The sequence below is a fragment of the Peromyscus leucopus genome, chromosome 10, assembly GCF_004664715.2.
Source record: "Peromyscus leucopus breed LL Stock chromosome 10, UCI_PerLeu_2.1, whole genome shotgun sequence".
Taxonomy (NCBI): domain Eukaryota; kingdom Metazoa; phylum Chordata; class Mammalia; order Rodentia; family Cricetidae; genus Peromyscus; species Peromyscus leucopus.
Genome location: NC_051071.1, coordinates 82,463,458 through 82,490,725, shown reverse-complemented (window position 1 = coordinate 82,490,725; position 27,268 = coordinate 82,463,458). Strand labels below are relative to the sequence as shown.

The window sequence follows — 27,268 nt, the reverse complement described above, 5'->3', positions numbered from 1 at the left end:
GATGATTTCAGTTATCCTTTCACTAAGCAAAAAAAAAAAAAAAAAAAAAAAAAATGCCTTCACCCCATTGTAATGCATCTTTTATGCAGAAAAACAGCATTCACATTGAAGGAGACTGTCCTCCTTGTATGCTGTTTTTCCTCTCCAAAATTTAAACTCATTGTCTCAGATACTCGGTGGGACTAGGGAGTGTTGTAGAAGTAGTACATTTTTATACATTTATTAATTTAGTCTGCAGGTACACTTACTCTCGGGGGTCCTTTGTGGAGGAAGCTGTAGGACAACAAGCAAACTTTAAAAAAAAAAATGTGAATATATAGCATGTGTCAGAGTGTAGAGTGCACACATTCTACAGAAAGCCGGCCATAAAATACTGAACTGCTGCTGGTGGATGCCCAGCCATAATTGCTCTCTGGAGAGTCAAAGAAGTGGTGTTGCCTCCTCAGCAGAAATTCACCTCCCTGTATGAAAATCTGATAAATTTCCCAGTTTCCCACAGAGGGAATGACAGAGAATTTAATGAGAAACACATTGGAACGGGACCTGTCACTGTGTGATTATGCATTCACTAATCTCACTGTAGGGTACAGAAAAACTCAGTCTTCTCTGAGAGAGTTTATCTGAGAAAGGAGAAAAACACATCTAGAAATAAATTACCAAAAGAGAAATGTCCTCACTCCCCCACTGATACCTACCGACATCTCACTAGGCAGCTTGTTTGCCTTACAAATAGGAAAAAAAAAAATCAGGATTTGCATAGTAACCTACTTTATGATGGTCAATGAAACTGAAGTGTCGCATGCTGACTAATGTACTGCTACCTAGAGCGGCTCATAAATGCTCGGCATTTTTAATTTGGTCTTACAATTTGTGTGTAAACAATCTAAGTATAGTGACAAGAAGAGTGAGGGTTCTCACTCATACTGAAGAAGCTATCTTACACCTAACATAAAATTCTCTTACCTGGGATAGATTTCTTCAAGTACATCTTACTCGTCAATCAATTCATGCTAAAATTTTTGAAAGACTAAATAATATACCAGGGACCTAGACCTGTTGTGTATACTAAGCTCTGTGAATAAGTCACATATCCAGTGACCTCTACAAAGTATGTCACAGAAACATATTCAAAATCACTACCAGCTATGAGGATTTCATAAGAGCCATTTTCCTAACGTCAGACTATAAAGTACAGTAAGTGCAGACATGCTCTTTCTAGAATTTAAAAATAGGAGAGCAAAAAGAATATATTGCATAAGTACTGGGCAAATCAAACATAGCTCATTAGCTGAGTGTCTTGCACAAGTTAGAACTTTAGAGAAAGCTTCCTGAGTGACTGGAGAGTAAGAAAACAGTGATTAGGTATTGTGTGATGAGCTGTCCTTATTCAGATGAACGATGTCAAGAAAGAGTTCCTTATAGTCCTTCATAGATTTCTTGAAGGCTTGCAGATTATTATCATCACAAAAGGAACATTAAAAGATGGTGTGGGGTCTGAGAACTATTTGTTGTGACCAATGATGCCACTTCTGTATTAATTCACACTTTCCCTATCCATAAAATTCTGAACTCAGGTATGACCTCAATGTTTTAAGTCTATTAATCCAATATCACTTCTGGTCAGTTGTTTAGTTCTAGGGATCACACACAGAACTTTCTGCATTCTAATAAACATTCTTCTGCTGATTCTATCCCCAGCAATTTTTTTTTCAACTAAGAATGGGTCTTTTAAATTACATGTATTTCTTACTTCATTGACTTTTTTTTCATGTGATTCCCATGTTCCATCCAGATGTTGATTATTAGTTGAATCTAAAGAACCATGTCCCTTTAAAAACTTAGTTAGAATTGTTCTTGTCCCTTGCTGCACAGTTCTTTCTCTTGCTTGGTCAGAGTCACAGCAAGATATTTTATATTTGTGACCACTGTGAACGGTGTTGTTTCCCTGATTCCTCTGTCAGCCCATTTATCATTCGTTTATAGGAGGGCTACTGATTTTCTTTCAGTTAATCTTGTATCCAGTCAGTTCACTAAAGGTGTTTATCAGCTGTAGGAGTTCCCTGGCAGAGCTAACTAGAATTGTTAATATTTAGAAATTTGTACAATTTATTGTAATAAAGCTGGAGACGGTGTTGAAGACCAAATGGTAGAGGTCAGGTTAGGCTGGAGTAACTTGTGGTGTGAAGGTACTAGGCTGGGAAGTGTTGAAGAGCTCTTGACTTATTAACTACCATATCTGGTAACTTATAGCTACATAAATGCGGTTTGATGACTTGAGGCACACTTGAACGACCTGGTACAACTTAGATCAGTGGTTCTCAACCTGTGGGCCATGACCCCTTTGGGGGGGTCAAATGACCCTTTCACAAGAGTCACCTAAGACCATAAGAAAACACAGATATTTACATTATGATTCATAATAGTATCAAAATTACAGTTGTGAAGTAGCAAGGGAAATAATTTTATGGTTGAGGGTCACCACAGCATGAGGAACTGTATTAAGGGTCACAGCATGAGGAAGGTGGGGACCACTGTCTTAGACTGTTAGGTGTGAGACAGCTTCAGCTGCCTTTTGTCTCTTCTGTCTCCAAGACTTTCAAACAGAACAAAAAGAGCTCCAAGTAGGAAGTAATTCTCTCTCTGTCTTCCTAAGAGGAAAATATTGCTTCCAACACAGTGATACTTTCTACAACTAGGTTAAAACTAAAAGAAGATAGATTGAGAGCCGTCATGCCTTACCTAAAAGTTCCTTTTAAAACATTTTGTAGGTAATTTATACAATTAATTTGCCCCTCTGATTTGTACTTTCTAACTCCTAGACTATGCTATTTGGAAATGACTCTTGTCAGTGTCCTTTATCATTATCACACAACTTTATAATGTGGGGCCACTATAATTCAGGTACAAGGACAAAAGTGATTTATATCTGCAGTTATCCACAATTACTTTCCTTAGAAGGGAGCAAAGGTTGATTTGGGGAACTACAATGCTGATCATCTTATTTGGACTCCTCTCTTTATCTTTGTATATGTTCCACACAAAGAATATTGGGAACTTAAAACAATTGACAAAACTGAATTATCAGCCTGATGATTTTTCTGTTTGGCACAAACTGGTATCCTAAATATTGACACTTTTGGATGAACAGGATCATAACCAGGCAGCTTTGTTTGACAAGAGATGAGCTAGTTATTTAAAAAGAAAGAAAAAAACAAAACAAAACAAAAAAATGCTTGTGGTGGCACACACCTTTAATCACGTCACTTGGGAGGCAGAGGCAGGTGGATCTCTGTGAGTTAGAGTCCAGCCTGATTTACACAGGGAGTTCCAGGACAGCCAGGGCTACATGGAGAAACTCGGTCTTGAAAAACAAAATAAAAATAAGAAGGAATTGTATGTATGTAAATCAACTGTACATGATTCACTTAATTGAAGCTTTCGGCTTAATTGTGCATTAATTAAATATAACCGTATATTGCCAGTAAACTTCAGATAAGTGTAATTTAATTTATTTTTTCAATTTCAGTATGGCTCTAAATTCTGAAATTAATGAGTCTTGACTTGAATATAATATATATTTGGTTACTCTCCTAATTCAACCTTCATATGTTAATTAAATCAAACTCAAAGTGCAAGATAAGCTACACTTCTTGGTATAAAGTGTGAGTGGTATTTAGTTGATTTGGTGCATATATTAATTTGTTAACTGTCATCTGCTTCTTCCCCATTTATTAACAGGATTCCTAATCTCTGCTTCTCTGTGTAGTCTAATAACTGGATAAATAGTTCACAATTTTTAACAGGACATTTAAATAAGCTAGAAGAGGGTTTGTATCATTGTCCTTTGTAGGTAAGGCCATGTAGTAACGCTACAGGAGTTTGATGGAACCTGTTCTGTGCAAAATGCCACTGTCTCATTTAAATCAAGAGTCTTCTAAAGTACATGCTAATTAAAATTTGGAGCAATTCATTACTTTAAAAAAAATCATGTGCTAAGTGTGGTACCTAGTGAAATTATTGGCTTTATAACCAACTTCTAGACTGCATGTGTGATGTTTTCATTCTGGGTATATTACACATAACATATACATGTACAGTTTGTTCCCATTAAAACAATGCAACCTGTATGTGGGGTACTGGGTTCAATTTTGATGTGTCTTAGTGTGTGTACCAGAGTAAACCATACTTTGCTTTAAGTAAAATGTTTATCAGTATTCCTCCAATATACAGGAGTATAAGGCACAGACTTGTATGAATGTGTCTGCTCTATGAAAGACACACAGCTAATGGTCATATGCACATTTTTATTGCAGCATTTATGAATATAAGATGAACACTTGTATTTCATAGATCTCCATAAAAATCATTATCCAAGAAAATAAATTTTGTAACTCTTTGTAAGTTAAACTTTCTGTGATTCCCATTCAGTGTTTGGCATTTGAGTTGAGAATGAAGTGTCATTTTCAACGTATCAAATTCCCAGATTAAGCTCCTGTGTCTGATGACATCAGATTTTCTTATAGCAGAGCAGACTCACTTGCTGCACTCCTTACCTTTAGGATAGAAAGCTCAAAGGTATTTAATTGAATAATAGGAGTATTTTTGACCATGAGTCTCAACACGAATACCTGGCCAGTGATTCATCTACACACAAGCACGCGTACGCGCGCGCGCACACACACACACACACACACACACACACACACATGCACACACGCTCCCACCACGCACGCGCACACCCTGATTAGTTGCACTCTGTGGGTCTGTACAGTAAGGATAACTAGAGTCAGAAGTGTTTGTAAGCACTCCAGTTTCACGGTGTATACTTGATGGACAGGATAAAATGTATTCCTTCAGCTGTTCTTGAATGAGGGCAGGTAAAAGGAGACGCAGAAGAGACGGAATGAGATCGCCACAGATGCTGCACACTTCCTGTGCTTTTGCCTCCATCCTTTTCTTTACATCCAACCTTCAAATCCATCAGAACGTTCTCATATTGTCCTCCTTCTAATCATGAGAGCCCAGCCACTGACGTGGCAGGATTCCTCAGAACGCCGTGACTTAATACACAATACACACATTCCAGCTGAGCCTCTGGGGCTGTGGAAGCACATTTAAACATTTTAAAAATGTAGAACTAAATTTAGGTGGCTTGAGGTATGGCTACAACAAAGTAAACAATGCAATAAAGAAAAAAATGCAAAGGAGAGCCTCATGCTACCAGACAATCAATCAATGTTTATAATCCATGAACAGCAATAAATGGACTGCTTGTGGCACATTAAAATAATAAAAGTAAGAAAATATGCTCAATGTAGAGGTACCTTAAAAAAACAAAAGTTTATAAAATATTTTATCTGCATTAAAATATTCTTTGGAAAACAAAAATAAAAAATGCATCATGTTTGTTCTTTCAGGTTGATTTGTAAAAAAATCACAAAAATACATATAGTCCAGGTTATGGAACATTCTAAATATGTAGAATGCTAATCATCCTCTAATCACGAAGTCTTTATACCTTACTGAGCAGAAAGGATGTGTTCCCTGGATCGTTACAGAGAATCCCATTTCTGTGTCTATTTAAAATTTAAAAAAAATAAAATAAAATAAAAATAAAAAAATAAAGCAGTTTTGTTCCAAAGTGAAACAATGACCTGACTTCCACACGTGTAAGCACAGCGGATGGACGGAGGGACACTGCGTCCGAAGGTTTCCTTCAGGGCTCCATGATGCCTGTAGAAGGTCCTGAGGTGGAAGATCGGTTTCCCACAAGGCTGAGATGAGCATCATCCAAATCGAAACTTCAATCTGTACTTCACTGGGCTGGGACTTCTGCGAGGTGGGGACAGGGGGACCTTTGGCTTGACTGGGCGAGGTGGCTTTTTCTTTTCTGGTACAGTGACCGTGAAGGAAAGTTCAGGTTGCTCAGACTGCTTGAATCTGGGTAGGAAGTGGGTGGAGACATGCTGGGGTTTCACCCGTGGGCTGCAGCCTCGCTTGGCCTTCCCTCTCTTATTCAGGGCCACGTACCACTCCCGCCCTGTCTTTTCAGTTCTGTGGATGGCGGACGCATAGGTATTATAGCTGTTTTCTTGAAATCTCTCCCTGAACTTACAGTCATCTGTAAATTTAGCCTAGAGAGGGAAAAAGAGGACATTTAAGTTGCGACAATAGTTCAGCACACAAATACTTACAATACATGTAAGTACGAAGTCTTGAAAACCCAAGAATTCTGTGACTCTAGGACCTCCTACTCTGCAACTCCATTCCCTTTTATAAAGATATGTTCCTTTTAAAGTGTGAGTGTGTGTGTGTGTGTGTGTGTGTGTGTGTGTGTTTCTATAATCCTACTTTATCTTTGTAACACTATGTTTTATTCATTATGTGTAGGATATATGGTGTCATTGTTTTCACAAATGTCGGGACTATTGGATTTAAGTATTATAAGTTCTCATTTTAATACATATAAATACAATTACTGTTTTTAAAATACTTTGAAATCTGTATCTAAAATGTCTTAACATAGGATTTTCCCCTCCGAGTCATTAAAAAAAAAAAGAACTGGATTACTAAGAAACAATTGCCCAATAAGAAATACATTCAGGTTTGCAGAAGGTCAAGATCCTACCAGGAACACAGTTAGCAGGGTCATATGATTCTTTTGAAACAAGCACACATTTTCAGAGTTATCAGTGTGATTCTTGATGCTGAGAGAGGAGTGGCATATGGCTCTATTAATATTGCATGTGTTAGAGTTCTTCAGGAAAAAAAATATATCTTCACATATGTGGTTCGAGAAAGTACATCTGATGCCAGGAAGAAAAAAGTCATCAGCGTCATTAGCAGCGATTCACCTGCACCTTATACATCCTCACAGACAAGCGAGCTTCGAAACGCACAGGAAGGTAGAAGAGCTGACACCCACCAAGGTACAGCTTATTGTAAGGAAATGTGACCCCCGTGTACAGGGAGTGCAATGGTAACAGTGGAGGTGGTAAGCAAGAGTGCAGGAAAACCCTATAAAAGCCAACGTTTGGGCTGCAGTGAGCGTAGCAAGACAGTAAGGAGGCATATGAGTGACCTCCAGGAAACAGGAATGTGTGTTCAGACGCTGTGAACACTGATAGGTCATTCTGTGTGACTTCCGTTTGGGATATATGTTGGAAAGGACAAGAGATGGGGTCGATAAAGTAGGCCAGTGCCAGCTCCCAAAGAGCTTGTTTGCCAAATGGAGACATCTGGGGGAATATGTCGGGGGAAGAGTACAGGCGTGCGTCAGTCTTCCTGCTGTGGCCTGGTACCGCCTCCTGAGCTCTCACCCATTTAGTTCCCATGCAGAAGCTCTGCCTATGTGGCTACTGTGATAATCAACCCATTTTCCTAGGGTAAGGATCTATAATTCCCATCAAACACACAAGAGCCCAAAACCTTGAATGGCTTAGGAGTTCCTGTACTAGTCCAGGCTACCAAGATTTACAGTTTCAGGGTCCCTTTTGCACAGAGCTCCTGGGTTTGAGAATAGCGGGTGGCTTTTCCCCCTTGTGGTTTATTTCTGGGTAGAAAGGTGTTCTGTTCCTTGCTTTTCCTAATAATACAATAACTTTCCCCTGCAATGCAGATCGCACACTGAAATCTGAAAGCCTGCCTCCTGCAAGGAGATTTACAAAAATCAGTTATTGAGTCCCATAAACTTTTTTTTTCTTTTTTGCTTCTGCAAATCGGAAGAAACCACAAGAGGAAAACTAAGAGCAGAGCATTTCCAACAACATGTTGACCTATGGGCAACAACAGACTCACCACGTCTTTTGCACTGGGGTCACGCAAGTTTCTTCCAATAGCTATGAAGGGATAGATGGCTATTCCACCAGACCGGTAGAACTCTGCATTGGATCTGCTAGGTTGGAAGCAGGTGTGTTACAGGACTACCCCCACATGTGGCATCGTCTCCTCGTGTCTTTTAACTCCCAAACTGTCAGCCTATGTCTACTCCAAGGATGCTGCTGTAAGGATACGGCTTTAGAAAAAGCACATTACTTGTTCCCAGTTTTTATTAAAGAGTCTTTCTTTACAAATCCAATCTAATTTTTTTTCTATGGCTGCTCAGCTCTTTAAAAGGTTTCCCCTCTGGTGTAAATAAACATGGGTCTGATTTTAATACTTTTGTGAGACAGAGTCTTACTTATGTACCCCAAGCTGCCCCAGAACTTTCTATGTACATCAAGCTAGCCTCAAATTCACAAGAATCAGACAGCCTCGGACTCCTGACCCAGATTATTTTATTTTATGTTTTTTGTTGTTTTGTTTTGTTTAGGCAACGTCTCACTACATGACCCTGGCTGTCCTAGAACTCACTCTGTAGACCAGGCTGGCCTCAACGTCACAGAGGAACACCTGCTTCTTCCTCCAAAACGCTGGGATTGAAGGCATGTGCCACCACACCTGGCTTCCAGTTACATTTTAAAATAAAAACCTTAACCACCTCAGCTGTTTGTGGCTCCATAAAATGACAACTATTTTAGAAGACATGGAGCATTTCCTTACAAAGAACAACAGGCCAGGGCTGCAGATGGATCAATGTTCGGCTGTTCAGCATGTGCAAGGCTCTCGGTTTAATCCTTAGCATCTCAAGCACCAACACAAGCCATTTTATTTTGCAATGTTGCCATATAACACAGGCACACAAAGCCATGTCCGGTTTTTGAAGTGGGCTGTATTATTTAGTCTTGTTTACACTCATGGTCTCTAAGGAAGTAAAGACAGGTCACCTGTTGAAGTGTATGACGCATGAACATGTGCACATGTTCACATGAGCGTGGGTGTGTGACCCTGTACACACACACACACACACACACACACACACACACACACACACACCATGTTTAAAAACACGTATTAGTTCTATCATAGAATGGAAAATCCTCTTGGTCCAACCCCTAACATTATTCAGCATAGAGACGTCCTCCACTTTCTGAAGGATTCATGCTCTAAGGTTCATTTGGGAAGGTGATGGCTTCTGAAGATGCCCATCTTTCAAAGGTCACACCAAGTAGAGATAACAGTGTGCTAAAGTTCCATACACTGTATGCAGCCCCTCAATGAGTAAAAAGGCTGGAGAAAAAAGGACCAGACCTGTTTGGATTTTTCTTAATTGACTTCTAATTTGTGGTTTGTCTGAAAAATCCCATCTAGGATATACCAGAATTATTTGAACAAATCTTTCCATGGCCTTTTTCACTAGGAAACCTAGTTTTGTCTTGAAGGACAGACAGACGGGTCCTGTCAGTAGTCTCGTCTTCGCACAGGTAAGGTGGTGACTAAACAAAATGTCTGATACAATGATCACCATGGAGCCTCTCAGAGCAGAGTGCCCGGGAAACATGGACCTACCAAAATAAGTATACATCTACCAAAATGAATACAATTATTCTTTTAAAACCTTGGAGAGGCTAGGCAGCGCTGGCACATGCCTTTAATCCCAGCACTTGGGAGGCAGAGCAAGGCTGATCTCTGTGAGTTCGAGGCGTGCCTGGTCGACAGAGCGAGATCCAGGACAAACACCAAAACTACACAGAGAAACCCTGTCTAGAAAAAAAAAAAATTTAAAAAAAAATTTAAATTAAAAAAAAAAACCTTGGAGAATAACTTTCTAGAGTAATTTTTCTTCACTTTTTTCATTGAAAATATTTCCAAACCATATCTTTTGATCACGGTTTCCCCTCTCTCAAATTCTTCTAGATCCTCCCCACCCATCCAATGCCATGACTTCTTTCTCTTTAGAAAACACACGGGCAAATAAAATAAACAGACTAGAATTAAAAAAAAAAGGAAAAACAAAAGCACAAGAAACACAGACGCACCTACAAACAAAACCCATAAAAACAAAAATCAAAAACCATAATTTACAAGTGAAAGACCAGTGAGATCTTTTTAAATGCCCAAAGCAATATGAGACAAAAATAAAATCTACAGAAGTACCTTTGAGTTCCTTTTGTCTACCACGGGGCAGGGGCCCTGCCCTTAGGTGTGATTTGTGTGCCCAATGAGACCCCACTGGAGAAAACTAACTCTTCTTTACAAGCACATTGTCTAGTGGAGACAGCTTCTTGGTTAGGGATGGGAGGTTGTATGCACCGCTCAGCGCTGGGATCCTGCCTGGTTTGGACCTGTGCAGGCTGCCACAGTGTCTGTGTGAGTTTATATGTGTGTAAGTCCTTGTGTTTGGAAGACACTGTTTCCTTGGTGTCCTGAACTCCCACTGGCTCTTACAGTCTTTCTGCCTCCTCTTCTGCACAGCTTCCTGAGCACTGAGGAGAGGGGTTAGATGGAAACATTTCATTTAGGACTGAGTGTTACTAGGGTCCTTTTCATGTTACATTCTGTTTTAAATTATAGGACATTTTCTAACAAAGTACATAGTTTTTAAATGATAGAAATACATTATTTCCCTGGTGGGGGAGTGAAGTTGGCATGCACACTTTCGTTTACCGAAGGTATGATATAGGCAGGTGAATCAAATGCTAAATTAGCCACGGAAATCGGGACTCATAACTTCGGTGTCCCACCACTGTCTGTCACTAGGGCAGAAAAGCCTCAGCTCGCTGTTTTTGCTGGGCACGGTGGCACATACTTGTAATCTCAGCATTCAGGAGACGAAGGCAGGAGAACAGCCAGGAGTTCAATGAGAACTGGTCTCAAAGAAATAGAAAGAAGAAGAAAAGACAATTACCCCTATCTTTGTTTCAAATATATGTTTTAATTGATTCCATAGCTGTTTGCTGACTGTGTAGCCAAATGCTATGCTATTTGCAGCTTTTACAGGGAAAAACTATATATATGCACATAAGCCCTTCCAATCTTCTTTAATGAATGAAATTATCTGTGGTTTTCTCTTTAATTTCTGCTCATCTTAGAAGCATCAAGGCAAGTTACAATCAAGAGGCCCCAAGTTGAACATGAAAGTGAAATATTTAAATCAACTAATTTATTGTAGCTACTATTTCTAGCTGTCAAAGCAAGTAAAACTTAAATCAAATTGAATTATGTTTGCTTGACTATCCAAATTATTACGTAGAGGGAGGGGATATGCTGCCGCCACCGACAGCAAGAAGTTTTTATTACCAAACATTGTATTTTCAGCGATGGCTACCTAATTTTTGACAAAGGGCTCAAAAAAAGTCCATTCAACAGACTGTGCTGGCAAAACCGATCACTACCTGAAAAAATTAAATTAGAAGCACATCTCTCGTGCGGCACAAACATACATGTGAAGTGGATCAAAGATCTCAACTGAAAACCCAAGGTCCCGAAACTGCCAGAGGAAAATGATAGGGAATGTATTTCAAGTGGTAGCTCCTGGCCAGAACATTCTGAACAGGGCTCCACTAGCACAGGATATAGCCCCAAGAATCAACAGGTGGAATCATATGACATTGGAAAGTTGCTGCACACAAAGAAAAACTACCAGAAAGTCTACCAAACAGAAGAAAGTCTTCACCAGCTGTGCTGCAGATATCTAGAACACATAAAGAACTGCCAAAGTTAAACACCAAAAAATCCAGAACTGCCAGTTGATAATTGGGCATGTGAAATGAACAGACGATTCTCCAAAAAGAAACACAAATGGCCCATATGTATTTTTTTTTTAAGCATTCAACATCACCAGCCATTGGGGAGCTGCAAAACAAAATTACTTCGAGTCTCATCTCATCCCAGTCAGAATGGAAAGAAAACAAAACAAAAAGCAGATGGTGGTGATGGGGATGGAGGAAGGAGAAAACTTTAGGCACTGCTGACGGGACTATGAACTAGTACAGACACTATGGAAATCTACATGGAACTACTAGAGGGCCCAGTTATACTTTCCTGGGCATTTAAAAAAAAATCTGTATCCTACCATAAAGATACTTGCACATCTATGTTTATTGCTGCATTATTACAATAGCAAGAAAACTGCACCCAGCCCAGATAACTATCCACAGAAGAATAGATAACGAAAAATGTGGTACATATACAGAATGGAATTTTGGTCTGCTGAAAAGAATAATGAAATCATGAAATTTTCAATCATTTGGTGGAGAGTATTACATCAAGTGAGGGAACTGATTCACAGAAAGGCTAAATTCACATGCTCTCTTTAATTGTTTGGCGTGTTTTACTAGTGTATGTGACAGGTAAGCGTGGGTACAGGTGACAAAATCAGAAGGGAGACTGGGGGAGGTGTTACAGAACTTGAGTGTGGTGGCAGGCGTGAAACACAGAAGTGGCCTTGGGATCAGTAGGTGATTACCAGGAATCGGTCAGGAGTACAGAGAGCAGGAAAGGGGAAATGAACAACAGCCAGTTTTACTGGAAAATATAAGGAAATCTAATACTTTGTATGTTAAAAATTTTAAAACAAAAATAAGTAATGGTAGTGTTTTGACGCTACTGTCTGTTCTCACAGCGTGGGATCCATTCTAAATTACGGATGCTTTTTAAAGGTTCATGCCACACACCTGTAATCCCCGCACTGGGAAGGTTGAAGCCAAGGATCTCTGGTTCCAGACCAGGGCTGCGCAAATACCAGTTCTCAAAATGTACAACTATGGATGAAAACGCAGGGCATGAAAGAGATGTCAACTGGAGTGAATTTGGGTAGACAGCGCCTAATGTGGAGTTTACGAGGTATTTAATCTTAATTTATTTTACTCTTTTTTTTTCATTAATTGGTTTCTTTCTCCTAAAAGTTATAAATTTAAAAAAAATAATTAGCTTAATCCAAATAAGTAAAACGTCATTATACATTGCAATGAAAACACATATTGGCCAAATCGTGCTTTAGGCAGTTTCCTGGGAGCATGGATCCCAGCTTCTAGTTCCGCCAGCCCCTTTCAGTGTTGCTGGGCTCTCACCTCCTCTTCTACCAATGTTGCTGCTGGAGAATGTGCCGGAAGCTCAGGCTATGTGTACAGCTGTGCCCTGATGGGAGGCAATGTGTGCCCAAAGGAGCCGCCCTTTACCCTTTACCATGGAAGTCATAGAGAGGCCCATGGGAGCCCTGCTATGCTATCCTGGCTGGGTCACAGGTCCTGCTTGACACTGAACATCTTACCATTCCAGATCCCATTTCTTCCTATTGAGCAACCAAAGAAATGTCTCAATTGAGCTTAATAATAACCAACTTAATAATACAGTGACAAACGCCAACCATGAGACCTCCCTCTCCTCTTGTGAGAATTGTCTGAAAAATCAACCAGATAGCAGACTTACATTTTGGTTCTACATAACCTCAGAGAGCTTATAAATTTTAGACACATATTTAAATGGCTAAAAAATAAACAACTTAAAGGAAATCAATATAACTTCAAAATATTAATCAGATAGCAGGTTTAAAAGGCTTGTGCCCCTGGCTCCGTCTCCAGAGACTCTACTTCAGTGGGTGTGAGATGAAGGCTTGGACTCATGTCACCAGCTGCTTACTGGATGGTAGTGATGGAGGTGAGGTAAGGATCATGTATGAAGAAGGAGGCTAGAAAACAGGTGTTTCATTTCTTCAATGGCCCTGTAAAACTGCACTTCTCCATATCCAGTGATTAGCATACGTCGTTTACCTTGTTCAGTAACTCAAACACTATCATTTGGCTTTAAATCAGAAGGGTCAGGACAGGGTCGGCCTGAAGTCCCACGTTAGGTACGGGCCTCTCACTTTTCTCCTGACTGAGATTACAGTTCTTTCCACAACACTGAAAGCTGGGACTCTCTTCTCACTTTAGCATTGCACTTACTCTGAAGTCCTTCCACTTTTAAATACTGGTAAATGCTAAACATCTTTCCCTAAACCATCAGAGAAATCTCACACTCTTACTTACTTTAGGCAACTTGGATTTTGAAGTGACAAGTCCATTCATTTTACCCAAATTTATTTTTTTAAAAAAAGTCCTTCTCATCAACGTTACAGAAGACAAAATTAAAGTCAGATAAAGGGAACTAATTGCACAGGCAGAACCCCAAGCTCATTTTTGATCCCAAATTACTGGACCTCTCACTTTTCCATATAAATGAGCCGCTCTTACAGTGCAAAGGACGATTCTAAACAAATGCTTTGATATAAAACACAGTCTTGACTGGAAGAGTGGGTCTTACTAGGTTTTATTTTTTTTCTAAGTGATGATGGTAAGCACTGCTCAAGTCTTTCTGTTTCCCCTTTTAGTAAACATGCTGAGCTAGGGAGCTGCTGGCTGCTCCTCACTGCCCCCAGCACCTAAAGTCCAGTCCAGCCTCTCTTCCGAGGCCAGCCAGCTGGCACCCTCTGAACCCAGGAAAGGAGGATGTTCTCGTCCTCACCCAGGGCTGATCAACACACATTCCAAGCCTATTTCGTAAACTCCACAATTAGCTTTCCTTCCAAACATGATCCCCTAAGACCCTGAGACATGAGAAAATAACCATTTGACCACATGCTTTTCTCTATATAGTTAAGCCAACAGACTTTTCCCCAATATGTAACAAGCTACTGTGCATGCTTCATGAAGAGGTTGAAGCACATGTGATACCCAACTTTTCCAAGGTTTCGTTCTTTAGGGTTTAATATACTAAAATGGACTGTAGGTCTCCAAAAGAATTGCATAATTGTGACAGTAGAAATCCCTGCCACTGGGACAATGTGAGCTTGGAAATGTTGCCTTCAAATTTGACTCCTTGGCAAAAGAAAAGCGTAACAGATAAGAGACTATTGTGTGCATAAAAAGTGTGACCCGGAGGAACAAAGGCTAATGGCGAGTAGGATTTGGGCTACTCTAAATAACGGAAGAGTCACAGCTACTTGACCTTGAAATCAGAAGGAAAGATTGAAGATCATCAACCAGCTGCCAGAGAACACATTCTGGAAGATCTGTTTAAATAGGGAGTAATAATAGTTTCCAGGCACGACACCAAATATTCTGTACATATTATCTCATGTAAAACACAGCCACCACTGTGGGCAGTCACTGCAGGAAAATGATTTTCCTATTTGTATCACTCATAAAAGGGGAAAAAAAAAACAGGACCATTAAATAAAGTGACACAAGTGTGGAGCGGAACTGGCTGAGTGGTCTGTGTGCTTCGTTGCACACCCAGAGGGATTCATGCTCACATCAGAACTGTGTAAGGAAAATCCAAAAAGGTTCTCTGTGGGACTTTCTTAAAGGACCCCAGACCTGAAGAAAAAGCATGAACAGACGAGAGACAACAAAGGGCACCTGTTCTCAGAAGGTGCCTCCATCTGGAGGACTTTGAGACAGAGAATAAGAGCCGTAGTGGAGACTGACTAATCCTGCTGGCTCTCTGGGAAGTAATTATTATCTCCTATTCTCCATAACTCTTGGAACATTTTGACAAGAAGACCATACACTTTCGGCCCATAACCCCTCCCCCCCCCTCTCTCTCCCCCCCCCTCTCTCTTTACAGACAAAAAGTGTGATTTTGGGTAGGTGGGAAGGTGGGGAACACCTGGGAGGAGTTGGGGGAGGGAAAACTATAATCAGAATATATTGCATGAAAAAAATATTTTCAATAAAAAAGATTATTTTAAAAAAGAGTGCTGAGACTCTTACATGGTAGGAATTTGGCTATCTGTGTATTTGCAATCTGAGAATGGTTTTGAGGAGAGGGGCATGCAGATGAAGGGATGGGGTGAGAGCCTGAAACAGCACCTGTCCACATGCTTGAGTTTCAAGTAAAACTTCTATTGTGAAAGTAACACTCAGGGCACTCAGGTCAGCACCAGTGTCGGCTCCTTGACACTGCCCAGGGCTGCCGCGTTAGTGTGCCATCTTTGGGTACACAAAGAAAGTAGCATGCAGTGCATGAAGACTTTTAGGAACCAGGCAGTTCTTTTCTGTTTTGAAAGTTCCATCTTGAAAAGGGCTCCCTAAGAAACACAACATCACACTGGAAAACAACACGTATGTCTGTGAAGTTCTGTGGCAGACACATCCCCTCCTCTGTGGACTAAAACCAAGTACTGGAGAGTATGAATGGAAGCAAGGACCAAATTAATGTGTTCTGAATCCAAGGGAAGAAGGCGGAAATTAATTTACAACTTTCCACGTCTAATATAGAACTTCCCTCTTCTTTGCTGGTTAATAGTGTGCTATAAATGCTCTTAGTGATGTGCCATAATGTTCACTTTTTACGTATGGTATGAAAATATTACTAAATCAGGCACTTGGTAATTGCTATAAGCACATGAAAACAGTAATTTGTTCCCAAACACAATGCTTTCTTTTAAACTAACTTGAACCGACAAAGCATTTGGATATTTAAAGAGGGAATTTGAAAATGGTACAGTTTTCTTCAATCACATAACTGTGTAACCTTAGGAAAATAACTAAACATCTCAAACTTTTTCCTCGACCCAGTGTCTGATGAGACAATATGAGTGGAAAGTCTTTAGAGAACTATGAAAGTACATCACCCTTGCCTGGTGACTAATCTCTTTTGGCAGAACTGAACTGAAATGGACGATTGAGTGTAGGGGGATTACTTTCTCCAGAGTTACCTGGATGCTTTACACTTCTGGTTGACTTCTACTTTAGAAGAAGAAGCCAAAAGGTAGGTACTCTTTAATGCCTTTGTGAGATTATTAATATAAAGTAACTCACAAACACTAGGGATTAGTAAATGTGAGCTAGGTTTTGGGATGATAATGTAATTTTGTAAATATCAAAACCAAGTCAAGTAAACACGATGAAAATTATAAGACTGTTTTTTAACGTATTCTGCTACAGTGAAAACAGGAAAGAAACCAGCTGGGCATAAAGCCTTTAATTGCTATGATTAGTGCTATTTCTAAACTCGACTTCTTTAAAAATAAATCACTTCATAATTTAATTAGGTTTCCATCTAGAGAAAAAGTGCTAATAAAAGCTCAGATAAGAGAATGTAGGTTTGGACATAATCGTAGGGCTTAATTTTTTATCTATGGTTCAGCTCAAAGTCATCAGAATGACTTTTATATCAAAGAGCCCCAGTGAGTGACAAGAGCAAGACTTGCTTTGTACTGGCTAAAAGTCATTATTCCATGAAATAACTTCAGCCTGCCAAGATGAGAAAGAATAACAGATGCTGTTTTTGCGTTATCTGCATTATTTCCACCAGTCTTCCTTAGACATTTGGGTCAAATTTCTAGAAATTAGTTACTTGCATTTGACAGAGGAATCATGTATCCTAACCTCTCAGTTTGACCCTTCTAATTGGCATCCATTTATAATACTTTGCTTTCTGTAGCAATTATCCTCACGCCGGCCCAAGTTTCATCTGTTTTTGTATTGCACTGGTGCACAACTCAGAATATTTTCAGTGTTAAGATTTTTTCATCCCACAGCAAACAAACCCGTAAGAGGTGATTTTTTTTTTTACTTGTTTTATACATTTTGATGCTGAGATTCTGAAGGCTTTTACAACCTTAACATAGAACAGGGAAAGTCACTGCTTTCCAACCGGGATGTGAATTTTTAGGGATCAAATATTATTCTTAACAAAATGAAATGTCTGACTTTTACCCATGGTGATACAGAATATTTTCCCACTTAAATATGTGTAATGTTACTTTTAGTTGTTCAGTCATAGCAATCATTTAAAAACAAACAAACAAAAAACTGTGTTAGTCCTTGCAAAGAACCCAGATATCAAATAAAGTGCTTTTATAATTTTTGAAATTAATGACTAAATAGTTTAACAAAGGGTTTCCATTTATCTTAGATTGTGGTTTGCTACATCTACATTATATTTAGTTTATTGCATATAATAATATACACTATTTATTGAACACTTACAAGGTACCAAATGCTATCCTCAGTACTTTCTATGTACTATCTCACTAAATCCCCAAACAGCCACAGTGTTACTTTAGATGCAATGGAAAGGAAACTGTAAGAGTTTTGCATATACAAATTAGTGGAATTCTGATTGGATTCTTAAAGGTCTATAAAGTAAAAGGCCAAGAAGTTTCCATTGATATCACTCTTAACTTAGACATTCTATCTACTTTGAAAATTGGGAAAGGAATAGTCAGCTATTCATTTACTATTAATTAAAGGACTGCCTTTAAAAAATAATTGCCTTTTAAAATTATTTAGTGTGAAGAAATCTGATATCACAAAAACCCTAAATTACTTTTAAGTGTGAAGCCTATACACTAATATAAATAAATAGAATCTGGATGTACTAAGAGCCAAGAAATAACTAATTTGTAAACTGATTGTAAATCGTAAAAGTAGTGTGAAGGAATATTTTCAATTCGAGATTAGTATTAAGTAATTATATTTGATGTGACAAAATACAAGAGGGAAATTCCCCTAGCTCATCCAGTACAATTTCTTTCTGGGAGCTAAGGGGATTTGCAGTCTTGGTTTTTGTCTCTTACTCGCTTACATGGAAATGTATATTACTTAGACCACATTTGACATCATAAATAACCTATAAAATCAAATAAGGACTCTATCTATTAAACACTCAGACCACCAGGTAAACATGGAAAGTTAAAATGCAACAGAATAGCATGTTGCCGTGACAAGTCTCACCCAGACCCTACTAGGAAACTAACAATGGCAACCAGTGTGCCAAGGCTATTTCTAAGTACATTTATCCTTTACCGTTTTAAAGGTTCTATATATTTTCAAGTAAGTTCAAATGATTACTTACATACAAAATTGTTCATACATACATATAGTTTTATCCCAAAAAATTAAGTTCCATAAGCAAATTGTCTATCTTATCTACTAATTTTGAAAAAAAATCAATTCATCTTTGTTACAAATGTAAAATCTCCAGAGCACCTTTAACAAATATAAAGTGGTTCTACTTACACTTGCATGGAGTTTTCCTTTTTTTGACATCGCTAAAAATTTGTTGCTGAAAACTCCTCGTATTCCTACAATCCCCTGAGACACAGCAAATATTTCCAAAATACCTAGGATGACAAAAATCCCAAAATAAAACACAGACTCTTCTACACAGAACTGTGAAGAATTCAATGTCTACACCAACTGTTCTCAGTCTTCACTACTGTGATTAAAGAAAAGAACACACAGTGACCTTTCGTGACATTCGCTATGTTAAAGAATGGCTACCATCCGAGTGGACACTCGGGATGACTTATTTCCAGATTCTGAAATTTGATTCTGCTTCCTCAATAATTCTGTATTTGCAAATGGTAGGTGGCTTTTAGTAAATAGCGTTTGACATTAGACTCTTTTCAAATCCTAAAGGTATTGAATTTAATCTTAACTTGTTACTATTCTACCAAAGATGATCTACTTTTAGTATTAAAACATAAGTCTAACTTTAAAGCAATGTCCTTCATCCCATACAGTCATTTCAAGAACCATGTGTCAAGTCAAGAAACTGTTTACTGTAATTCATGGAATGAATATGATTAAATGTGTATTCTGTATATAGTTATAAAGCCTGCCCATTATCAATAATAAAGTCACAAAAGATTTTATGCAAGTATGAGAAAAGACAACATTCTTGTTAGTTAGACATATGAAGTTGAAAAATATATATATATATATGTATATATAAACAAGATAATATAGTTCATTAGAGCTGAGAGAAAAAACACAGAGGAGGAAAAAGCACATCTCCACACTTGGTCACAACTGTTTCAAGCATACATATTAACTAGAGATCTCAGTAGATCTCTGCTGAGATGACACCTCCTTCAGTCTTCCTTGAAATAGCAATCTCCCCGGGCAGAGTCTCCTAGCAAGGACTCTAAGTACATGTAGATGAATCAATTTACTGAGGACTTATGTCCCACAACACAAGCTGAGCACCTCTCATTGTCACAAATGTTACTGCTTGCTTTCTCAGCTTGCTTTGTTAAAAATACTTAGAAATATGACAGAAAAAAGGAACACCTGAGAAGCTATTTTTGTTATTATTGTTCTGAAACCTTAGCCCAGAGTATGAAAACCACTTCAGAAAAACTGCAGGTACCAATTTAGTGGTGTTTCTTTTCATGAATTTTAAATGCACTCAACAAGGAGCTGTTTTTGTTTATGTAAGAGAGTGTTAACAGACACTAATGTCCTGTACATCATTTTCTTTAAAATGTTTCTAAAATGTAATTTGTGCAGAATTTAATATAAATGTTGTCTGACTGTGATACACACCCAAAGATTTAGAAGCATTATCATTTTACCAGATACTGGCAAAGCACAGGGAATACTTTGTAAGTTATATACATCGGTTTATATAGAGTATAATATGTATACATACATGGTGTATTTGACTTTTTAAAATTTAAAATATACTTTACATGTAGGATATTTAACTTGATAAAATTATAAAGATGTAGATATAATATTATTGTTATTATTAAATTATGACTAACATGTCTAATAAAAAGCTATATTTGAGCCAGAATTAAAGAGTAATTCTGAAAGCATCAATAACAAGTTCAAATATTTAGTTGATTGGGGATGAACTTGTAAGCACTGCATAAACATGTGTGATCAGAAGCATGAAGAGGCCGTCACAGGAGCTTTCTTTGTGGAATGATTATGACATAACAGGGACAAATGGGTTGAGAGATGAGGTCTCAATAGGTTTTCTCCAGTGTTCTTACAGCTCTAGATTGTTAAGTGGTGCTTTAACTCACACACTGATGCACTCCCAAGAAAAAATGATTTTCTAAAAATTCAATATTTTCTATAAGCTGATTTTTTATTAGGAATCCTTGACAATGAATTCGAAGGAAATTTCCATTCACCTTATGGATGCCCTCAGCTTTATAAGTATAAATAGGTCATATATTAATGAGAAATATATGGCAGTATCAAAGATCAAATTCTCATGTTTTCAGTCTAGCTTTTGAGATGTTGATTAGATGGTTTTTATAAATATTTACTTGCTTTAAAAAAAAAAGCAAACAAATGAAGAAAACACCTACGGTTTTGTTTAATCAAACTACTGCTTTCCGATCATATAACCTTCTTTTAAGGACTCATTTTATCTCATTAAATTTGTGTCTCAATACACTGCATATGTGCTTATTACACACATTTTCACTTCAATTAATTCTAAGTATGGGGAGATGATGAAGCAGTGGCTGTAAAAGTGTTATTTTATTATACATTGCAGGGTTTGTCCGATAAATTCTATTACAAAAATCATGTATTGCCAAACAATGGAAGGATTATATAATTTTAAGAAGATTCCATTGTATCTGGAAGCTTTATAGGTGTGTGTATGCATACATATATGTGTGTATATATGTGTATGTATGTATATATGTATATGTGTGTATGTATGTGTGTGAGTGTATATGTACATAAGAATTGTTTTTCACAGGCAACTTTAGAATTGATCTTTTAAATCTGAATGTAATTTTGATCTAATGTTGGAATCATTCTTAATATCATATTCCTAAACTAATGTCAATAATGATTTCACTCTGTCTTGTCTTCTAGAATGTTGGCACAATTCTACACAACTCACAATGAGCGGGTTTCCTATTCCTCTTTCCAAGGGAGCACAGGCTGTCTATGTTATCTACTTTATAGTCCAAATCTCAATAGCTCATTAAGGAATTCTAGGAAATACTTTAAACCTATATTATATCACTAATTAATGCATCCCAAGAAACCTTTCTCTAACACTAACTTTGAAAACATCGGTGTTATCTGTATCCTCATCTTTAGGAGTCGGTGATAATAAACTTGAAGGAAATTTCCTGTTCACCCTGTGGATGTCAAAACAGTACCCTTAAGCAAAACTCTGGAAGGCAGTTGTCTCACAGACCAGCCAGTGACTGTCTGTTACACTGTCATAGGGACACCCCTCCCCACCATGTAGAAACATGTGTTTTGAGTTGTTCTTATTATTGCATCTCTCTTCTGTCTGGGGAAGGGTGTAGAGAACTCAGGAAAAAATTAATTCATGGTCAGGTACTGAAGACGGTGTGCTATCTTCCCCAAGATGTTCAAAGTTCACAGGAGAGAGAGAGACCAAGGGAAAGAAAGAAAGAGTGGGGGTGGGGGTGGGGGTGGAGAAAGCCTTTTCTCAGTAAAATGTCAGGACTGATATAAAGGTTGGAGGAAACAAAACTTTTTTGGTGTCTCTACCATTGGTCCTTAATCTACTTTCTTCAAAGGAAAATTATGCTTTATGAATAAGTTTACTTCAGTAGGAGAACACATAGATTCCTTTCTTGTTCTTTAGATCTCTAACTATCAGAGGGCTCTGTTGATGGTGGTGGGTCTTGGAGAATAAAAGCTAGAACAACACAGATGTCACATGTCTTAAGAATCTTTCAATAACATCTGAAAATTCCCAAAGAAAAATATGGCGACACTGAAGTTTCTCTACTTCCATCCATGGCAACAGATATACTCTGCCAAGTTATCAAATCTTAGTATTGAATGATCCAATTTAGCACAGTCTCTGCTGATTAAATTAGTAACAAAATTTCCCCTTGAATCTCTTTGCCTAGTAAATTCTGATTTCTCCAACTCAGGGAAATATCTGCTGACTGTGTGACACCAAAACAGATAGTCGAGTTAGATTCTCAAAACAAAATGTAAAATCGAGGACTCCCTTAAACCAAAACGTAAATGAAATTTTCATATTTTGTGTGAATGCTTTGTGTAGTCATCACCTAAAGTTTATTCCTCTGAACTGATACTGATTTCACAGTTTTAATGGTCCAAGGTAAGTTAACCAATAGCACTGTATCCAAGCTAAACTTGACAGGTTGTAAGTGAAAGCAGCTGCTCCTTTCTCTTCCGGGTTAGAGCTCATAACCTCATCTCCATCCTTCTCCATCTTTCCCCAGTATTTCCTTCCCATGTGCAATAAGCTAGATAGCATATTCTAGTATGGTGCCCCTACTGAATGAGGTAAACCAGAGTCTTACTAATTGATGTACTGAAGGGAATGTTTCAATATCTGTGACTAGAGCATGATTTCGATAGTAAAATTAAACAAATCTTCTCAATTGGCAAATATATTTATTATTGAGTAAAAATTGACATTTTATCTGACCAAAAAAAAAAAGTTTTATTGTAGCATCTTAAAGAACCTTTTATACTGAGGTTTTCCTGCAGTGCCCTCCTGGCCTCTCCTGTGAAACACAAACAAATGTTTCCACATATATTCTAAGTAATGGTCCAAGGTCAATACCTTAGTTTACATAAATTTCAGGAATCTATCAAGCACTACCTTCAAAGTACGCTAAATAATCAACTGCAAGTAGCTGCTGCTTTTTTCCCATGGCTATGGAAGTGTAAAGAGCCGTGTTAACTTTCCAAATTCCACGCCTTCCCACTGCACATAGAAATATTCCATAGAGCATTTTTAGGAACTCTGAATATCAAAAGCAGTCACTATGACAGTGGTTATTTAAATTATGCTTTCCTTTAAGAAAAAAAAAACTGTGGAAGGCAAGGTCAGAGAAAATGCAAGCAAGAAAAGAAAAGTGGTACAAAAGTAACTCAAACCTCCCACTTCCTGAGGCAGGTGCCCTACATTGGGTACATGAATGAATGAATGCGAGAATGAATAAAAGCCAGTCTTTTGAAAGACACAAATTAAACTTTGAATGACTGTTTAAAACTGGGGGCTTGGGAGTTAGGAAAAAGCTACTTACAAATATTTATTAGTCCCTGCCTAGGATACATCTCTGTTGTTTGTTGGTGGCCATCTTTCAATGAGGATTTTAATATAAATTGGCCCTTGGCATTAATAGATAGCTGGCCATATTCTTCTTTAGCCTAAATTGAGTCTGCTGATCTGTTCTCATTTTCCTTCATTTGTGTTTCTGAAAACTCCCTTCTAGCAAGGCCTAAACTGCAGCCACATTTAACTTCAACGTGCTTTTGTCATGAAGAAGGGACATCCTGCTCTCAGAGCTATCCGGCACTCCAAAGCTACCTCCGGCATCAGGGACTCCAACCTACCACTTGCTACCTGCTACTTTGGGTCTCTCCTGAGCAAGCAAGGGTTATGTTTGGTTGGTGCCAGTTTCCTGAATAAAATCCACAGCAACAAACTAGAGAATGGTTTTCTCCAAGAGCTAGGAAGATTGCTGGAAGTGGGGACTGAGTTTTGGTGTCTCCTGGTAGAACTGAGTCCTACAAAATGAGGAGTGTGAGTAGGAACACTGAAACAAAAAGTAGCTCTCCATCTCCCTGAAGCCTCAGAAAAGTCACCTTAACCAGCACAGGCTGTTCCCTTCATCAACAAAGACCAGAGTTCTTTCAAAGGTGAAGAGAGGGGATCCAACGTGGAGCATCCTGGAGCTCTGGGACTCAATGGGATGGGAGCCTCTGTTTTGCACTGCCTCCCCACCTGCAGCTCAGTCTGCTGAAGGGGAGCCCTCCAAAGACAAAGCAAGCAGCCTGCTGGCTCGGAACCGCACCTGTCCGGAACCCTCCTGCCAGATCTCAGGCGTCTGATCCTCTTAACTCATTGAAAGAGGCTGGTCAGCCAGCCACCCCACCTGTGCTTGGATCTCCAAACCCTCTCCACAGGCCCCAGCAGACTGTCAACCCAACAAATAAAGCCTGCGGTTCTTGGAGCTGAATAAACGGAAGCATTCTAATCTCTGGGGGACGCTGGTCGGGTGAGGTATACCTGAGAGCCACCAGGAAGACTAGAGAAGCCAGGTGACTGCACAGCATTATCTCCTCGCCCCATTTCCGTTCTCCCTGGGAGTCTGAGAGATCCCTGCTGTGGCTTTTATCAGAACTAAGCCCTGCTGGAAAAAGCGATCTGAATTTAGTGAGAAAATACCTAGCGGGACCACAGAGACAACCCCAGCCCCGTGCACACAGCCCCAAATCACTGCTCGCCTCAGCCGCCTAAGAGTGCGAGCCGAGTGCGAGCGGCTACTGCATAGTCCAGAGAGGCAGATGGAGTGGAGGGAGAGCGGGATGGAGTGGAAGGGACGCGGGTGCAGTGGAGGGGACGCGGGTGGAGTGGAGGGGACGCGGGTGGAGGGGAAGCAAAGAGGAAAGAGAACTCAGAAAGAAAATTTCCAAGTTGGGTTGTTGTTTTTTAAGTTATGCTCAATTTACAACTATTTGCAACCTCCTCTGTGGTTCTTTTAAAATTAAGAACTTTCTAAATGTCCCTGGATATCAAAGGCTAAGAAGGTGTTGTCAGGGTCTCAGCTTACTAAACACTGATAAGCCCGGCCCCGGACTCAGTCATCACACTGTCTGTACTGTTTTTCAGATCAGGTTGCTTTCTTGCAAGTAGGACTCTGCTCTCAGTACGTACATATAAATTCTACGTAGACGGGTGTAGCTGGTGTGTATGTGTGTATATTTCTGTATACATATATATGTATACGTGTGTGAAATGTGCCTATGAGTGTAAAGTTACACATATTAATATAAATCTATAATATGGGATATATGTGTATGAAATATGTGGTTGGAGAGTAGAAATACTCAGATTTGATATTTTCAGAAACTAACCTGAAATGTATACAGGGGGAAAAAAGAGATGTACTTTGACACTTAAAGAAAAATGCAGTTCTAGTTCATAAGTAAAAAGAAATTGTACCAAGAGAAAGGTTTTTTACTTCCTGCGTTAATTTTTTTTTTTCCTTCAGCTATGGTGAGAGGCTGGTCTTTTCGGCCAGGGCATTCTGGAAACCAGCTGCCTGTCTCATCAGGGCAACCTCCACCTGGGGAAGCGCCATGCCCGCTGCCCAAGACAGAGGGGTGCGTGTGCACGGACCTTGTAGACGTATCTCCACGAAACCTGCCCAACTATTTCCAGAATCAACCGAGTCCCAGAAGCTGGGGCTCCTAGAGGTGCCGCTGTGGCCCAAAGGAATACCGGCTGTCCCTCCCAGAAACAGGTTTTGTTGGAGAGTGAGCAACTTACTTAACATACTGGCTTCGTGGGAGCCATTGACTTTGCCATCCGGGTAGATCTGCAGATGGAAGCCGATGCCCACTCTGCAGTACAGGCTGCCGGTCCGGCGCCCCGAAGGGCTCCACTGGAAACTGCTGTGCTCCGAGCCGCTTCCCGGGCTGCCCGGGGAAGCCGCGACTGGGGAGGAGGCAGAAGACGAGGAGGACGTCGTGCTACTTCTGCCCCGGCTGCCGCTGGAGTCTCCCGGGTTCCTCGGAGCCACGGGTTGCCCTTCGGGAGTGAGACGCTTCTCCCCGTGAGCCCAAGCGCTGAGGATCAGGTGGCTGCTGAAGAGGAGGAAGAGCAAGGACAAGCTCATTCTTCCGGCCGCGGGGGTCCTAAGTGCATCTTGCAGGGCTGGCTCCGGGCTCCGTAGCCCCCGCGCTGCTGCGTGCCTCTGGCGCTGCCTCCCTCGCCGCACAGGGTGGACATAGCCTCGGGGAAGGGAGAGGGAGAGGGGGAGAGAGAGAGAGGGAGAGAGAGAGAGGCCACCCGAGCGGATCTCGGCGCTGGCACCGGGATATTTATAACGCCAGTGATCTCACTGCTCCGTGCACGCCTGCGAAGCTTCCCCTCACCCGCCGCTTTGTGTACTCACTGGCCGGTGCGGGGAGGGAGCGCCGCGGTCCCGGGGGCGGGGGTGTGAAGGAGGAGGGAGAAGCGATCCCAGGAGTGGGAGGAGGTACCTGGCCCTCAGAAGCTGCCCCCCAGGACGTTGGCTGCGCCCAAGCACCGGCCACGCACCCCAGCGGTTCTCTGGAGCCACAGGGTCACCCCACACCCTGGCCGAGCCAGCCGCGCGGGATTCGGCTCCGAGCGTGCCTCTCCGCGCGCAAGGGGCAAGGACGGAAACGTGGGCATGGGTTCCCGTCCTCAGTGGCCACGTGTGTCCCAGGCAGCTCCCTCTTTACCCAGCACCCGATGTCCAAGTTGCTGGCCCCTACCACCTGGAGCCTGGGAACCACTTTCCGAAGGGAACCAAGAACTGATTGGCCACACAACTCGGGAAGGCTTTGTGGTGGCCCAGGTGGGAGAGAAGGCTGGTTTCCTAATGTTGTTGATTTATTAAAGAGCTAAGGTGTGCGCTTATTTCTTCGTTAGAAAGCCACCCTGAATCGTTATGCCAGAATTCAACTGCTGCCCTGTAACGAACTCAGCAAGTGAACGATGTGCCCAGTTTATCCTTCTGGAAAGTCCTGTGTCTGAGTTGGAACAGGTGAACGCCCACGAGGAAACACACACACACACACACACACACACACACACACACACACACACACACACACACACTTGAACTCAAGGCAAGGATGAAGTGGGTCTAAACACCAGGACATGTGACTGGCTGCCCTGTTGTCCTGTCTGGCCCCATGATCCC

At 40.2% G+C, this 27,268-nt stretch overlaps 1 protein-coding gene across 2 annotated transcripts; it reads right to left on the bottom strand.

Moving 5' to 3' along the window:
- Positions 1-3,458: 3,458 nt before the first annotated feature.
- Fgf5 (fibroblast growth factor 5) lies at positions 3,459-26,621 on the bottom strand. Of its 2 annotated transcripts, XM_028873152.2 has the most exons (3): positions 25,864-26,621; positions 18,828-18,931; positions 3,459-6,134 (listed from the first exon to the last, which is right to left on the bottom strand). In XM_028873152.2, exons 1-3 carry the CDS (start codon positions 26,210-26,212, stop codon positions 5,787-5,789), a joined length of 801 nt encoding a protein of 266 aa, XP_028728985.1. In that variant the 5' UTR covers positions 26,213-26,621; the 3' UTR covers positions 3,459-5,786. The 2 variants fall into 2 exon arrangements, with proteins under 2 accessions (XP_028728985.1, XP_028728986.1); XM_028873153.2 differs by lacking the exon at positions 18,828-18,931 and having other exon boundaries at positions 6,057-6,134.
- Positions 26,622-27,268: the final 647 nt, after the last annotated feature.

Excerpts from the sequence above, each read along its gene's own strand:
- Fgf5 (XM_028873152.2), bottom strand. The coding sequence starts at position 26,212 with ATGAGCTTGTCCTTGCTCTTCCTCCTCTTCAGCAGCCACCTGATCCTC. Across the intron at positions 18,932-25,863 it reads CCACGAAGCCAGTATGTTAA|GTATTTTGGAAATATTTGCT; the intron begins GTAAGTTGCTCA and ends TTGTCATCCTAG. Across the intron at positions 6,135-18,827 it reads AAGGAAAACTCCATGCAAGT|GCTAAATTTACAGATGACTG; the intron begins GTAAGTAGAACC and ends TTCCCTCTCTAG.